General features: G+C 45.7%; 1 protein-coding gene across 3 annotated transcripts in view; it reads left to right on the top strand.

The window, feature by feature from the left end:
• Positions 1 to 17184, top strand: part of scn5lab (sodium channel, voltage gated, type V-like, alpha b) — a 489515-nt gene that overhangs the window by 166414 nt on the left and 305917 nt on the right. For all 3 annotated transcript variants that reach the window (XM_063044491.1, XM_063044492.1, XM_063044490.1), the window contains exons 5-6: positions 13050 to 13138; positions 16387 to 16515. In XM_063044491.1, the coding sequence (XP_062900561.1) occupies positions 13050 to 13138; positions 16387 to 16515 (218 nt within the window). The remainder of the gene's footprint in view (positions 1 to 13049; positions 13139 to 16386; positions 16516 to 17184) is intronic.

The raw sequence follows: 17184 nt of genomic DNA, 5'->3' as shown, positions 1-17184 counted from the left end.
TCAACTGTGATCGAATGGCAGAACAGCCTCAATGGGCCAAATGGCCTAATTCTGATCTTATGTTCTAAATAAACCCAGTATAGAGTCAGACAGCAGGGTCACAGGCCCTTCAGCCCCACTCATCCATGCTGACCGTGTTGCCTAGTGAGCTGGTCGTACCCGCCTGCCTTTGGTCTATAGACTTGAAGCCTTTTGTAAACGTGGACTTATCCAGAAGGATTTTAAATGTTGCTCACGTGCCTGCCTCGACCTTATTCCACATGCACACTACTCTTTGCATGAAGGAGGTGCCCCTGATGTCCCTTTTTAAATCTCTCGTCTCTGATCTTAAACCTCTTGTTCTCGGCACCCCCCTCACCCTGTCCACGCTCTTATGATGGGATATACCTCAATCAGGTCCCCCTCAATCTCCTGTGCTTCAGGGAATGAAGTCCTGGTCTATGCAAGCTCTTTCAGTACAGTGGTCCATCTATCTATCTATTTATTTATTTTCAGATACAGTGTGGAGTGGCCCCTCCCAGCCACACCACTCCAGCAAACCCCCGACAAACCCAATTAAACCTAACCTCATCACAGGTCAACTTACAACGACCATTTAACTGCCCTGGCGGGTCTTTAGGACTGAGAGAGGAAACTGGAGCACCTGGAAAACCAGTGCATTCCGTGGTGAGGACACAGAGAGACTCCTAACAGAATGGTGTGGGAATTGAACTCCGACCTCTGAGAGCCCTGAGCTGTAATAGCGTTGCCCTAAAACCACTACGCTACCGTGCTCCTAATTCCTTATGGTGCATGCTGATAAATGAAACACTCCCGTTATCCCACTGTGTGCACTCTCCCCAAAGCAATCCTGTTCCTCCTGTACTGCCGGTCAAAGAGAAGGGTGGATGGAGAGCTGAGCTGTGGAGCTGGCACCTTTCTTGTGTTGATATTCCCAGAGTCCACCCACCTCACTAATCAAAGTTCAAAGTAAATTTTATCATCGAAGTACATATATGCCACCATATACAACCCTGAGATTCATTTTCTTGTGAGACATACTCAACAGATCTACATAATCGTAACTATAACAGAATCAACGAATGGCCACCCAACCAGGGTTTTCAACCAGAGTGCAGAGGACAAATACAAAAAGAAGCAACAATGATATAAATAAATAAATAAGCAATAAATATTGTGAACATGAGATGAAGAGTTTATCTTGGGCGTTTGCTCCCTGTGCGTACGTTAAAGGGCTGGAGATACGAGTGGCTGAACATTGTGGAGCAAGGGTCCCAGCTTGTATTGGCTTTACTCTGACCCGGCAGGTGCTGCTTAATGTGTCAATTATTGCTTTCTTGCTCACAAGGTGTCCAAGGTGATAAGAGACATAGATAAAATGAACAGCCAGCACCTTTATCTCAGGGGTGGCAATGGCTAATATGGGAGGTCATAGTTTAAAGGTGGTTGGAGGAAAAGTACTGGGGGGATGTCAGAGGTAGGTGCTTTACACAGAGAGTGATGGGTGTGTGGAATGCACTGCTGGGGATGCTGGAAGAGATTAGGGAGATTTAAGATAGGCACATGATTGAAATAAAAATGAAGGGCTATGTGGGAGGAAGGGTTCGATTGATCTTGGAGTAGGCTACAAGGTCAGCACGACATTGTGGGCCGAATAGCCTGTACAGTGCCGTTCTGTTCCATGTTCCATGTTATCAATGCCATTCTCTGGCCAATGCCAGTGGTGTCTGAGCCTCGTTGACCCAGAATAGCTGATCTTAAGATGAATCAGATAGTACAGATCACAATCTGTCTACTGTTTAAGCTCTGGCCATCACGCTACAGGAAGTGATGTCATTAGAAAGGGTCCCGTGCATCTTTTGTGAGGTTGCTTCCCCATGAGGAGAAAATACCCAGGCTGGTGCCTTCCTGTATTTTGCCTTTTGCAAATACAGAGACTGAGGGGAAATTTGACTACGGTCATGAAATGTCTAGAAACAAGTTAACAGATGCACTGCTTTCTCAAGGAGGGGAGTAAGGGTAAGTTCTGCAGCCTCAGGCTGGTCAGTGGTGAGAAAGCAGTATAAAGTACAAGCTTTTAGAAGCATTGATCTGAGATAGGATTGCTCTCACCAGAAGAAAATGGATTAACTATTCCAATTCCTTGTCTAGATGCTTTTTAAATGGTGTTAATATATCTGCCTCAACTACATCCTCTGGCATCTCATTCCATATACCGACCACCTCGGGTTAAACATCTCCTCTCTCACCTTCAACCTGTGCCCTCTAGTTCTTGAGTCCCCAACCCCGGGAAAACAACTCCGCATTAAAAGCTGGAATTTCAAAAGGGTCTTTGTCAGAAATGACCAGATTGTTGCAAGAATCCTCGTGGTTCACTAATGACCTTTAAAGGGTGGAGATCTGTTGTCCTGACCCAGTCCATGACTTCAGATCGCCCCAAGTCGGTGGGCCTGCACTGTCTCCTGGGGTCTAGGTAAATGCCAGCATTGCCAGCAGCACCCATATCTCTCATGTGAACAAGAAGTAGACGGAACTGTCATGGAACACAACAGCACGGTACAGGCCCCTCAGCTGACCCGTTAACCTATTCTAAGATCAATCCAACCCTTTCCTCCTACATGACCTTCCATTTTACTGTCACCCATCCGCGTGCCCACCGAAGAGATCCTTAAACGTCCCTAATGCATCTCATAACAACCGGTGAGACGGCCCTTTTTTGTTCCCGGGATAGACATCTTCGATCATGGGTGGGAGCTGGTTTGTCAGAAGGCACGTTTGTTCAATGTGTGCAAATGAGGTCCGAGAAGAGAAGGGGAGGTAGAGAAGTGCTGAGGGGTTTGGACAGAGTGAATCAGGGGAAACGGAGTTTGGTATGTGACTCAGCACATTCATTACAGGGACGGATATCCAGAAATACTCAATATTTTCTAATTATGGATCGTCAGTACAATGTCCTGGCTTGACCTCGGATTGATGGTTTTGAATTAGCCTACAGAGCATTGCCTGCTGTTGCTTTGGATTTGAGAAGTGTGATACAAGTTCAAGATTACTCAGTCCATCATTTTAATATTTATTGAGAATCGACGTGGAATAGGCCCTTCCAGACCCTCGAGCCGTGTGCTGTCCAGCAATCTCCCGATTTTAATCTGAGCCTAATCAGGGGACAGTCGACAGTGACCAATTAACCTACCAACCAGTACATCGTTGGGCTGTGGGACGAAACCAGAGCACCAGGAGGGAACCCAGGTGGTCACGGGGAGAACGTACCGTGCCATTCTATTACATTACAGCAGAGTACAGGCCCTTCAGCTGACAATATTGGGCTGACATTTTAACCTACTCTAAGATCAATCTAACCCTTCCCTCCTACATAGCCCTCCATTTTTCTATCATCCATGTGCCTCTCTGAAATGTCTCTTATGTATTTGCCTCTAACACTAACCGTGGCAGGGTGTTCTATGCACCCACCACTCTCTGGGTAGAAATACTTAACTCTGGCACCTCACCCCATACTTTCCTCCAATCGTCTTAAAAACTATGCCTTTCCCGCCCGGGGATGTCTCTGGCTGTCCACACGATCATCCTGTACACCTCCATTTCTTTCTTTATGTAGAGATACAGAATGGTAGCAGGCCCCGCTAGGCCACCGAGCCCGCCCCACCCAACTATACCCACGTGGGCAACCAACTTCAAACCCATGGGTCTTTGGAATATGGGAGGAGACCAGAGCACTGGGAGGAAACCCATGCAGGCACCGGGCATCATTAACTTAAAATAAAGGCGTTCATTTTGTACCAATGCTGTCACAAAACTGGTCAAAGATTAACAAACTAATTACAAAACTCTCTTGGTTAATTATTGTTGGGCTTCAAATTTAAAAATGTAGGTACATGGGACTCAAGGCATTGTGTGTATTTAAGGCAGAGATTGAGAGGTTCAGGTTGGTGAGGGTGGGGGGTGAGGTTGTGTGGTTGAGGGTTACGGGGAGAAAGTAGGAGGATAGGGTTATAGGAAATTAGTCATGATTGAATGGTACTAATGTAACGGGCCGAATGATCTTGGGGTATAAAACTGCTTTCAGTCTTTCCTATCTTACTAGAAATCCTCATTCCTTTTGCTGAATGTGTTTAAGGAAAAAAGATATTTAGGTTTCTAAATATCAAGGGGTAGTGGGAGAGAGAGAGGAACTATGGTGTAACATAGATGATTAGTTATGGTCACATTGATTGATAGAGCAGGCTAGACGGGCCAAGTGGCCTAGGTCATGTTCATACTTTTGAGCCATAGAATTGTACAGCCCCGAAACAGGCCCTTTGGCCCAACCACGTCCATGCTGACCTTTACTAACCCCAGTGGCCTGCATTAGCACTGCATCCCTCTGTGCCAGGGCTTCCCAACCTTTGTTATGCCATGGACCCCTACCACTAACCAAGGGGTCTGCAGACCCCAGGCTGGAAACCCCTGCTCTATGCCTCGCCAGTTTAAGGGTCTATCCAAATACTGCTTTAATATATTTAATCCCATGTCAGGTCACTCGTCTGAGTGCTACTGGCACCATGTGACCCAGTACTACCTGTCGCACGGTTGGGTGGTCGGCGATTAAACCGGCTCCCCCACCAGGCTTGCCTGGTGTTGAGGGTGGCTAGACACCCTGCAGGACGAAAAGCAAGACCTGTCAAAGGGCGGATGAACCCTCTCGTAGGGTCAATGGCCATCTAACAAGCACGTGTCGTGAAGCGCGGAAAGGGCATCCCTTGCATCGAAGCTTGGTCTGGCCATTCACTGCAACAGAACTTCCCCCACTGTGCCGCTGGGTCCGGGAGGGGATGTCGAGAGGGTGGGTCTGGACCTGTGCAACCCCCTACTCACCTAAAATCCACTCACGCACACGCTGTTCCTTTCTGAGGAGTGGGGTACCACCCCACTAACTGACTGAAAGGAACCATCATCATCCTATGGGATGGATAACCAGAGAGAGAGAAAGATATTTAATCCCAGCCCCTTCTCTGGTAGCACGTTACAGATTTCAACCACTCTCTGCCGAACCTCAGTTCCTCTTTTAAAAACTCCCCCTCTTACCTTAAGCTTCTGCCCTCTTGTTTTTCTTGCCCCTACCTTGGGAATAAAGATTCTCACTACCAACTCTATCCATGTCTCTTTAGCCAGAGGGTGGTGAATCTGTGGAATTCATTGCCACAGACTGCTGTGGAGGCCAAGTCATTGGGTATATTTAAAGCCGAGGTTGATAGGTTCTTGATTTGTAGGAGTGTCAAAGGTTACGGGGAGAAGGCAGGAGAATGGGGTTGAAAGGGATAATAAGTCAGCCATGAATCAGAATCGGAAGCAGATTTATGAGCACCGACGGGCATGTGACATGAAATTTGTTAACTTAGCAGCAGCAGTTCAAAGCAATACATAATATAGAAAAAAAATGATAAATTAAATAATAATAAATAAATAAGTAAATTAAATACAGTGTATGAATATTGAATAGATTAAAAAGTGCAAAAAACAGCAATACTGTATATTAAAAAAAGTGAGGTAGTGTGCAAGGGACATTAAGGAATCGGATGGCAGAGGGGAAGAAGCTGTTCCTGAATCACTGAGTGTGTGCCTTCAGGCTTCTGCAACTCCTACCTGACGGTAACAGTGAGAAAAGGGCATGTCCAGGGTGCTGGAGATCCTTAATAATGGGCGCTGCCTTTCTGAGACACTGCTCCCTGAAGATGTATTGGGTACTTTGCAGGCTTTGTACCCAAGATGGAGCTGACTAGATTTACAATCCTCTCGACCAAGTCTGATTCACCATTTATTACTATCCCTCTCAACCCCATTCTCCTGACTTCTCTCCATAACCTTTGACACCCTGACTAATCAATCTGTGCTTTAAATATACCCCATGCCTTGGCCTCCACAGCCGACTGTGCTAATGAATTCCACAGATCCGCTGCCCAAAGTCAGAACGGTGGAGCAGACTCGATGGGTTGAATGGCCTAATTCCGCTCCTGTGTGTGATGGTCTGATACTTTGCCATTCAACCTAAACCCCCACTCCCCCCCCAAACCTTTATACCTTTTTGAGTTAAATGTTCATTATTCGAATGAGGAGGAGGTCTTGTATATGAAGAACAGATTTATTAGCTGCCCATCGCCCATTTTAACTTGACCAGAATTTAATTTTCCGCCAGCGGGAGTGAGAAAGAGTTGGCAGGAATGAGGCGAGCGATGGGGTGGGAGCTAGGTTTTCCCAGTGTCACGGTGAGCATGTGTCTGCGGAGTCCGAGCCAGTTTTGACACCTCGCTGGCTTCACTGAATCACGTTTCACCTTGTGGCCGTCATGAGTTTCCATGTCATGTGAAGTGGTTGTCAGTCACCGCCTGGGTGCCGGTGAACACAGGGAACGGCTCTTACACAGCCAGGCTCAGCTGGGGGGCAGGGGGTGGGGGATCCTCCCTCTCGGGTGCCAAGACACTAAACCTCCAACCCTTTATTGTCTGATCTTTGTCAGCACCTCAGCCTGGTTCCTCTAGAACACTGTAAGACATAGGAGCAGAATTAGGCCATTTGGCCCATCGAGTCTGATTCAACATTCCATCATGGCTGATTTATTATCCCTCTCAACCCCATTCCCCTGACTTCTCTCTGTAACCTCTGACACCCTGACTAATCAACCTGTGCTTTAAATATACCCAAAGCCTTGACCTCCACAGATCCGCTGCCCAAAGTAGAGAAGTTATTCATGGAGTTGTACAACACAGAAGCATACCCGTTGACCTGCCAAGCCAACCGTTAGGCACCCACGTACACTAGCCCTGTGGTAAATCTCATTGTACTCTCCATCAATTCCCTGCAGAGTTTACCACTTACCCGCAGGAGGGGCAGTTTACAGCAACCGGTTATGGCAGGCGGAGTTCATTCCGGAAAGGTGTGTGAACTTTTTACAGAGAGAGTGGTGGGTGCGTGGAGTGCACTGCCAGGGACGGTGGCTGTGTCTGATACATTAAGGACATGTAAAAGATTTTTAGATGGGCACATTGACAAAAGAAATATATATTTTTTTGTTCTGTGTGGGAGGGAAGGGTAAGGTTTAAAAGTGCACGGTCATGCACCAACTGTGCTGTACAGTTCTATGTTCTAATTAACCTACCATCCCAGGGATGCTGGGGGATACAGCAACACCAAGGGGAAACCCACAGAGTCACAGGGAGAACAGGCAGACGCTAAGCATACAGCAGCTGAGGTCAGGAATTGAAGCCTTCAAGCCAGCAGCTTTAATGACTGCACAGCTGTGCTGTACAACCTCGCCTCCTCTGTGAGGCTCATCTCAATTTGGACAGGCCTTGGGATAACGTTTCATGAGAGGGTGGAGCCTATATAGAACAAACTGCCAGAGGGGATGAGACCAGAAAGCATTGGAGCAAAATTAGGCCATTCAGCCCATCGATTCTGCTCGGCCATTTCATCATGGATAATCCATTTACCTCTCAACCCCAATCCCCTGCCTTCTCTCCGTAACCTTTCACACCCTAACGAATCAAGAACCTATCAACCTCCACTTTAAATACACTCAATGACCTGGCGTCCACAGCTGCCTGTGACAACATATTCCACAGATTCACCATTCTCTGGCTAAACAAGTTCCTCCTCATCTCAGTACTAAATGTCCTTCTCTGCTGAGGTACCGGAGTCCCCCACTATAAGAAATATCCACCCTATTGAGGCCTTTCAACATGCAATAGGTTTCAATGACATCCCCCTCATTCTTCTAAATTTAAGCCAGAGCCATCAAATGCTCCTCATGTAACAAGTCTTTCGATCCTGGAATCATTTTGTGAGCCTCCTTTGAACCCTCGCCAATGCTCGCATATCCATTTTTTTCAGATCAGGTTCCCAAAACTGCTCACAATACTACAAATGGGTATTATAAAGCCTCAACATTACACCCTTGCGTTTATATTCTTGTCCTCTCGAAATGAATGCTAACATTGTATTTGCCTTCCTCCCCACTGACTCAACCTGCAAATTAACCTTTGGGGAATCCTGCACAAGGACTCCCAAGTTCCTTTGCACCTCGGATTTTGACATGGTTGAGGCAAGTACAATAATGGCATCTAAAATACATGTGAATAAATGTATGGATAGGGAAGGCCAAACATAGACAAATGGGTGTAGGTGGGCACCTTGGTCAGCATTAACAAGATGGGCCAAAGGACCTGTCTCTGTGTGGCTCTTCTCTGTGACTCAGAGAAACATTTAAAGAGGTGATCTCTGAATAGATTGGAAACCTGGTCAATCGTGGGATATACAAATTCACCGAGGAGGCATAATTTTACATAGAAAAAAACATAGAAGACATACAGCACAATACAGGCCCTTCAGCCCACAAAGCTGTGCCAAACATGTCCCTCCCTTAGAACTACCTAGGCTTTACCCATAGCCCTCTATTTTTCTAAGCTCCGTGTAGCCATCCAGGAGTCTCTTAAAAGACCCTATCGTATCCGCCTCCACCACCACTGCTGGCAGCCCATTCCACACACTCATCACTCTCTATGTAAAAAACTTACCCCTGACATCTCTGCTGTATCTAATTCCAAGCACCTTAAAACTATGCCCTCTTATGCTAGCCATTTCAGCCCTGGGGAAAAGCCTCTGACTATTCACACGATCAAAGCCTCTCATCATCTTATATATTTTAATCTGTTTGGAGGAACGTATGGAGGGAATGTCAGAGGTAATTTCATTACCCAGGGAGTGCTGAGTGCCTGGAACATTCTGCCTGGGGAGCTGGTGGAGGTGGACAGTTTGGGGGCATTTAAGATAGCCAAATGGATGAGAGAAAAATGGAGGGTTATGTGGGAGGGAAGAGTTAGATTGACCTTGGAGTAGATTAAAAGGTCAGCAGAACATTGTGGGCCGAAGGGCCTGTACTGTGTTGAGACGAAAGTTTTAAAAACTGAACACTCCTACAGAGAGTGGATCCCCAGTCCATAACAATTAAATGATGGCCTTTTCCCGTAAAATATCTTTAAAGTTGACTCTCTCCTCTATTTACCATCAAATTCTTTTAGTTGGGCAACACAATTTCAAAAAGCTTGATGTCTGTGGGGCTGTCCTCCCCTGTGTGACACTGGTGAATACAGTTAGTACAAGGGGTGGGTAGGTTACCCCCTAACCCCTGACCCTCGACCCTCACCCATGTGATACTAGTGAATACAGTTAGTACGGGGGTGGGTTGGTTACCCCCAACCCCTCACCCTCGATCCTCTCCTGTGTGACACTGGTGAATACAGTTAGTATGGGGGTGAGTAGGTTACCCCCAACCCCTCACCCTCGATCCTCTCCTGTGTGACACTAGTGAATACAGTTAGTACGGGGGTGAGTAGGTTACCCCCTGACCCTTGACCCTCCCCTGTGTGACACTGGTGAATACAGTTAGTACGGGGTGTGGGTAGGTTACCCCCTAACCCCTGACCCTCAACCCTCACCCGTGTGACACTAGTGAATACAGTTAGTACAGGGGTGAGTAGGTTACCCCCTGACACTCGACCCTCCCCTGTGTGACACTGGTGAATACAGTTAGTACGAGGGGTGGGTAGGTTACCCTAACCCCTGACCCTTGACCTTCACCCATGTGACACTGGTGAATACAGTTAGTATGGGGGTGTGGGTAGGTTATACCCCCGACCCTCAACCCTCTCCTGTGTGACACTAGTGAATACAGTTAGTACGAGGGGTGGGTAGGTTACCCTAACCCCTGACCCTTGACCCTCACCCATGTGACACTGGTGAATACAGTTAGTATGGGGGTGTGGGTAGGTTATACCCCCTGACCCTCAACCCTCCCCTGTGTGACACTAGTGAGTACAGTTAGTATGGGGGGGGGTTAGTTACTTACCCCGCCCAACCTACTCAAAACCAGCAAAACCAGCACTATAATCAACCGCTCAGCAGCCTAAATCCGATGTTTGATTTTCCCCAAGGGGCTTTTAGATTTTTGCCCATAAAACCATTAGATACAGGAGCAGAATTAGGCCATTCAGCCCATTGTGTCTGCCTCGCCATTCCATCGAGATAGATTTAATATCCCTCTTAACCCATTCTCCTGCCTGCTCCCTGTGACCTTTGACTCCTATTAATCAGGAACTGTCAACCTCTGCTTTAAATATACCCAATGACTTGGTCTCCACAGCCGTATGTGGCAATGAATTCCACAGATTCACCACTTTTCTGGCTAAAGAAATTCCTCCTCATCTCTGTGCTAAAGGGACTTCCTTGTATTCCTTTTTACCTTGATTATGCTTGTTCAAAGTTCAAAATGAACTGATTGTCAAAGTGCTTGTATGTCACCCCCAAGGTTCATTTTCTTGCAGGCATTCACAGTAGAAACAAGAAACTTAACAGAATCAATGAAAAACTGCACCCAACAGGAAGGACAAACAACCAGTGTGCAAAGACAACTTGTACAAATACAGAAAAATATAAATAATGATATGTACATAAGCAATAAATATCAAAATCATTGGGTAGAGAGTCCAGAGATTGTGGGAACAGTTCAATGATTGGGTGAGTGAAGTTGTAAAGTTATACATACGAACAGCTCCCAGATTTTCAGAAACACTTGCCAATCGGTACCGAGGAGAATGTGAGCCAAACGTTACCCTCAGAAAGCACGGAGTGACCCCAGTAAGGGCAGAAGAGAGGTGGGAGAATTCTGGCCAGGGCAAGGGACTCTGTTTTGGGAGGGAAGCTGGGGTTGTTCTCCTTTCAGCAGTGAAAGTTGAATGAGAAGGATGAGGCCAATAGAGGCATTGAAAACTGCGAAGGATTTTGACAGAAAGGGTATGGCATACCTATTTGGTAAGCGGTGGGAGATGTGTAACTAGAAGACACCGATTCAAAGCTTTTGGCAAAAGATACAGAGTGGTTGGATCACCAATGCGTAGATGGCTATGGACCACAACACTGGTAAATAGGATTAATGGGTAACTGATGGTCAATATGATTGTGATGGGCTGATGGATGTGATTCCGTACTGTATCTATGATTTGATAAACAATGGAGTGAGACATATCTCCCAAAAGACAAATGGACAGAGATCTAATGGTAGTCATAGAGTCATAGAGCACAGAAACAGGTCCTTCAACCCATCTCGTCCTTGCCAGACTGTTACTTTGCGTAGTCCTATTGACCCCCACCTGGACCATCGCCCTCCATCACCCCTCCCATCCATATACTTATCCAAGCTTCTTTTAAATGTTCAGATTGGACCTTCAACGGCTACTTGCAGACCAAAGTTGGATGGAAATATTTGCCGGGCAGCGGGATAAGCCCATGGGATGAGGAGGGTCGACAGCTCCAGTACCAACAAGATGGCCAGAAAGTCATCTGAGTTTCCACACCAAATGGGAGTAAAATTTCTAGGAAGTACTGACAGGGGCAAGGCCAGGGGTTCTGGTCAAACAAGGGTATGGAGCTCCTGGCTGCCCCACCCTAACTGCCTGAAAATAAAAAAAATAAGGAAACAACCATAAGACATTGGAGCATATTAGGCCATTTGGCCCGTCTAGTATATTCCGCCATTCGATCATGGCTGATTTACTTTCCCCCTGAACCCCATTCTCCTGCCTTCTCCTCGTAACGTTTGACACACTTACTAAGATAAGACCATAAGGCATAGAGGCAGGATACCTGTATCCAAGAGTTAAATTTAAGGACTTGTGAGTGTGTCCTTCCAAAGATAGTCACGTTTAAAGACTGGCTGGGGCGGGGTAGAGTCATACAGCATAGACTCGGACCTTTTGGCCAGGTTGGTTAAACCCATTCAGGAATACCTGCAAGTTCCAGTCACCTGGAACTGTTGCCTGGATTGGGGAGCATGCCTTATGAGAATAGGTTGAGTGAACTCGGCCTTTTCTCCTTGGAGCAACGGAGGATGGGAGGTGACCTGATAGAGGTGTGCAAGATGATGAGAGGCATTGATTGTGTGAATAGTCAGAGGCTTTCTCCCAGAGCTGAAATGGTTGCCACAAGAGGACATAGTTTTAAGGTGCTGGGGAGTAGGTACAGAGGAGATGTCAGGAGTAAGTTTTTTTACGCAGAGAGTGGTGAGTGTGTGGAATGGGCTGCTGGCAACAGTGGTGGAGGCGGATACGATAGGGTCTTTTAAGAGACTTTTAGATAGGTACATGGAGCTTAGAAAAATAGAGGGCTATGGGGAAGTCTAGTAATTTCTAAGGTAGGGGCATGTTCGGCACAACCCTGTGGGCCATAGGGCCTGTATTGTGCTGTAGGTTTTCTACCTATCTGCAGGAAAGATATTAATAAGGTTTAAAGAGTACAAACAAAATTTACAAAATGTTGCCAGGACTTGAGGACCTGAATTATAGGAAAAGATTGACTAGGTTTGTACTGGGTTCCCTGGGGCATGGGAGAATGAGGAGAGATTTGATAGATTATACAGTTATGAGGGATGTATGTAGATTGGGTAAATGCAAGCAGGCTTTTTTCCACTGAGGTTGGGTGAGACTAGAACAAGAGATAACAGGTTGAGAGTGAAGGGTGAAATGCTTGGGGGGAATGTGAGAGGGAACTTCACTCAGAGGGTGGTGAGAGTGTGGAACGAGCTGCTAGTGGAAATGGTGGATGCAGGTTTGATTTCAACATTTAGGAGAAATTTGAGTAGGTAGGTGGATGGAAGGGGTGCGGAGGGCTATGGTCCGAGTGCAGGCTGCTGGGAGTAGGCAGATAAATAATCTGGCATGGACTAGATGGACTGAAGGGCCTGTTGCTGTGCTGTAGTATTCCATGACTATGAGTGTTTCTTGGTGGCGTTGGGTCTGTTAACAGTCCAAGAAAAGTGGAGTTGTATGAGATGGCAAACATTGTCTGGGAATCTTTAGCTTGTTAATCACACCAGCTCATCCAGGTAAATTCACCCAGGTAGGTAAAATATCTCTTTGCTCCCATTCTCCAGAAATCTTGCTTCAAAGTAATGTGTTGTATTGCCAAGTGTCGTCAGATTTCTGATTGTCCTTAACTCTCAGTTCACAATGTTCAATATGTTTATAATGTGCACTATTTTGACCAACTGTGTGTTCATGACCATGTCTGATCCCGCCCCATGGACAAAGAATGTCGAGTGAGTACAGTTACCATAACTCCTCTCTTTGTTGTACTTTCGGCTCGCACAATGCCTTACGAAATTCTACTGTGTGTTTCTTATGCCAATACCCTAATTCCGTAAATAACATTGACCTCTGAACTGTGCCCTTATCTGTCCCGATGAAATGCGTTACCTGGTGTATCTTGCCCTGTGAGACCCATTTGGCAAGTAAGTTAATATTTTTTTAAGTACTGTATTCCCAGTTCATAACGCGCTTTCCACGTGCACTCATGCTGCATCCGAGCGAATTCATGAAGCGACTGATTTTTACCTCCATTATTGAAACAACACGGTTTGCTCTCCTGCTGTGGCCTCATTAAAGGAACTGAACCAAAAAAGCACCTTTGCCTTAATGTTTACAGACGAGAAGAAGCTCCCAAGTTCTATCATATCTGCTGGTTGATTATCTCAAATGATGAGAAGTTGTGTAAATCCCTTGCTGACAAAACAAAACAGCAGCAATCGTGTTAAAGGCTGAATTGTTGCAAAAAAAAAGCTGCTTGTTCCTTCCTTTAATGAAGGGGCCGAAATGAAGGTGGAATTTCTCACAACTTACCGACTTTGAAAAAAATCAATTTTTCTTTCCGCTGTAAAGAAAGAGAGGTTCATTGATACCGAGCATGAAATGAACCCCAGGAATCATTTCCCATTCCGGAACGGAGCCCAGAACGTACCTCTCAACTCGAGAAGCTGGTGCATACTTGACGTAGGCAAATAAAAAAATGCCTTTGATTGATCAGTAGCTAAATAAATGAATTGGAGGCCTTGGGGGTATAAATTTCACCTCGAGTTGACAAAGTTCAAATATCAATGTAAATTTATTATCTCAGTGTGTTTATGTTACAATATACTACATTGAGATTCATTTTCTTGCAGGCATTTATAGGAAAATAACAAAATACAATCAAATTTGTGAAAAAGAATACACATAAACGAAGACTGACAAACAACGAATGTGAAAAAAGGAAGACAAATTGTACAAATAAAAATAAATGATACTGGACATCCAAGGAGGATAAATCATGCAAATAAGAAATAAAAAAAGTTAAATAAATGATAGTGAGAACAGGAGGGGTAGAGCCTTGTAAGTGAGTCTGTAGGTTAGTGGAATCAATCAGTTTGAGGTGAGTGAAGTTATCCTTGCCAGTTCAGGAGTCTGATGGCTGAGGGGTAATAACTGTTCCTGAACCTGGTGGTGTGGGACTGAAGGCTCCTGTATCTCCTGCCTGATGGTAGCAGAGAGAGGAGAGCATGACCTGGATGACATGAGTCATGATTTAAAGAGGCAGATGGCCTTGTCTCTGTCCTGCATTTTAGAGGGGTAACCTGCCAGTAATGCACAGGATAAAACAGAGGCCATGTCTGCCATAACACCTTCAGTAATGAAATGAGATTTGTTTTACAGATACAGCAGGGTAACAGGCCCCTCTGGGCCAGTTACACCCATGTCACCAACTAACCGGCTAACCTTAACCACATGTCTTTGGACTGTGGGAGGAAACCAGAGCACCTGGAGAAACCCCACACAGTACAGACTCCTTACAGACAGTGGCAGGAATTAAACCGGTCAGTGGCGTTGAAAGCAATACGCTGGCCACTACGCTGCCGTGCCAACGCAGATTGTGCCGTTCCAAGGCTGATGTGCACAGTGTAACCAGAGGGACTGCAGGGTGTGTATAAAATCATAAGACCACAGGACACAAAACCAGAATTAGATCTTTCAAGCCCATGGAGTCTGCTCCACCATTCCATCGTGGCTCACTCCTGCTCCCTGACCCTCACCCAATCTCTGCACCGTGTGACTTACTAGCGTAGAAGAGAGAACAGTGGACACCTGGAACCGTGAACAACGGATGCACACCCTAAGGTTAAAAGCTTTCACAGTGCGAGCTGCAAAAAAAAAAATTTACCAGCCAGCAAAGATAAGAAACCCATGACCATGAGGTTATCCGAAAAGCATTTTTAACAACAGTTTGGAGAGCCTAATCAAGAGCAGAAGAAGTGTTTACAAGGTCACAGGAAGGATAGCTAGTCAGTTGATGTCAACGAAATTCATGTTAATATCCCACATTGTTGCTTCTAAGTCCTTTGCTTGTCTGAACTTGACTTTGGAATCCATGTCCTCAACCCCAAGTGTGTAGTTGGCGCCACATCAATACAGCTCGTTCCTGAGATGTTAAGGTTAGAGTCAACTAGAGCTGTCAAAACTGATACTGATGGTTGCTATTGGACAAAGGTCTTGAAAGCAAAGTGGGAGGTTGGCATCGAGGTACCCTGAGTCATCAAAGATGGATGATCCACCTCATTTCCCATCATGCAGTGCAGTATCAGCCTCACTCAAATCCTCAGTGGTAACTTCGTCCTGGCTACCTAAGGCATTCTGTTCCCAGACTAACACTTTGGGGAGAAGTGAGGAGGGTTTCCCTTAATCGGGACAGAGTAAGTGATGGGTCTGTTTCACTTATTTATTAATTTATTTGGAGATGCAGCATGGTCACAGAACATTCTGGCCCAATTACACCCATGTGGCCAATTAATTAACCTACTAACCTGCACATCTATGAAAAAAAGTACATTGCAATACAGAAAAATTATTATTGGTTACATTTAAAAAGTGTGCAAAAGAGGAATAGTGTTCTTGTTAACCAGTTAACTTGTTAACATTCCTAACTAGTGGATGGGTTGACGTTTATGGAGGTACTGAGGGAAGAATTGGACCAAGGAGACATGATCTTATTGTTTCTTAAAAAAAAACATTTTTCTTATCCCAAGATTCTAAAGCTTCTGTCCAGTTGGGTGAATATTGACATGTTCTGGTAAACAACCAATTGGGTTTCTGTGAGTGTGCCTCTTTCCAACTAAAAGAGAAGGATTGCACTGTGGGCCTCACCTTGGACAGTTGAGAGGTATGTTATTTAATCCCTCAGACAATGACCAGGGTAACACCAAATGCTTCATGTCCTCATCCCCTTCATCTGAAGGTTTGCTCTTTGGTCTAAAGCGACTGGTGAGATGTTGTCCGTTCCTGAGCCGATGGCCAGCAGGTCATTGAGAAAGTATACCAAAGCTTGCCACCATTGCAAGGCTGACGATCACACCCGCTTCTCCACCTCACTCTCCGCCATCTTCTGGCCTGCAAATCGGCCTGTGCTGTGTGAAGAGCCAAGCTCACCTCAGTCCCTCAGTCAACTGCTAATACTGTTCCTTCCCTATTGTTTTACCAGGTACACGTTCACCGGCATTTACACCTTTGAATCAATGATTAAAATTTTGGCAAGAGGGTTCTGCATTGACTCATTCACTTTCCTCCGGGACCCGTGGAACTGGTTGGATTTCAGTGTTATTTTGATGGCGTAAGTAGCATAGATGAGGTTTTCTGACAGGCGATAACACTGGCTGTTGTACTGCTCTAGATTTTAGTTCAGAACATTGCATGAGATCACTGTCTATTTTAATTTTATTTAGAGGTACAGGCCCTTCAGGCCCAATTACACCCATGTGACCAATTAACTGACTGACCTGTAGGTCTTTGGAATGAGCGAGGAGACCGGAGCAACAGGCGACCCACACATTCACAGGGAGAACATACAAGCTCCTTACAGGAAGGCGGCAGACTGGAACCCTGGGTCACCGGGTCACTGGCACAGTAGTAGCATTGTGCCAGCCACTACACTACTGTACTGCCCCGATTGTGTCCGAGATGCAACAGCAACGTCTGTTTGCGCTAGGGCTGCTCCCTGTCTCTTCTGCCCAGCTGTTTTTTAAAATTTGACTTTATCTTCAATAAATAAGCATTTGTTTTTAGATACTTCAGGGATTTCCCCCCCCCCCCCCGATATTGTATTAGAAAGTAAAACGCTTGTCACCTCTTGCAAAGCTCTTGGTTTCTCACTTCATCCCATGGTAAATTCCAGACAGGCGAGAAATGTGATCTTACTTGCTAAGTTCCTCCAGCATTTTGTGTGTGATGTGTTTGCCCACTGGATCCTTGTGACTTTTAAAATGATTGTGTTTGGGTGATA

Source organism: Mobula hypostoma, chromosome 3, assembly GCF_963921235.1.
Source record: "Mobula hypostoma chromosome 3, sMobHyp1.1, whole genome shotgun sequence".
In the NCBI taxonomy this organism is placed as follows: domain Eukaryota; kingdom Metazoa; phylum Chordata; class Chondrichthyes; order Myliobatiformes; family Myliobatidae; genus Mobula; species Mobula hypostoma.
This window is presented reverse-complemented; position numbering and strand designations above follow the sequence as displayed.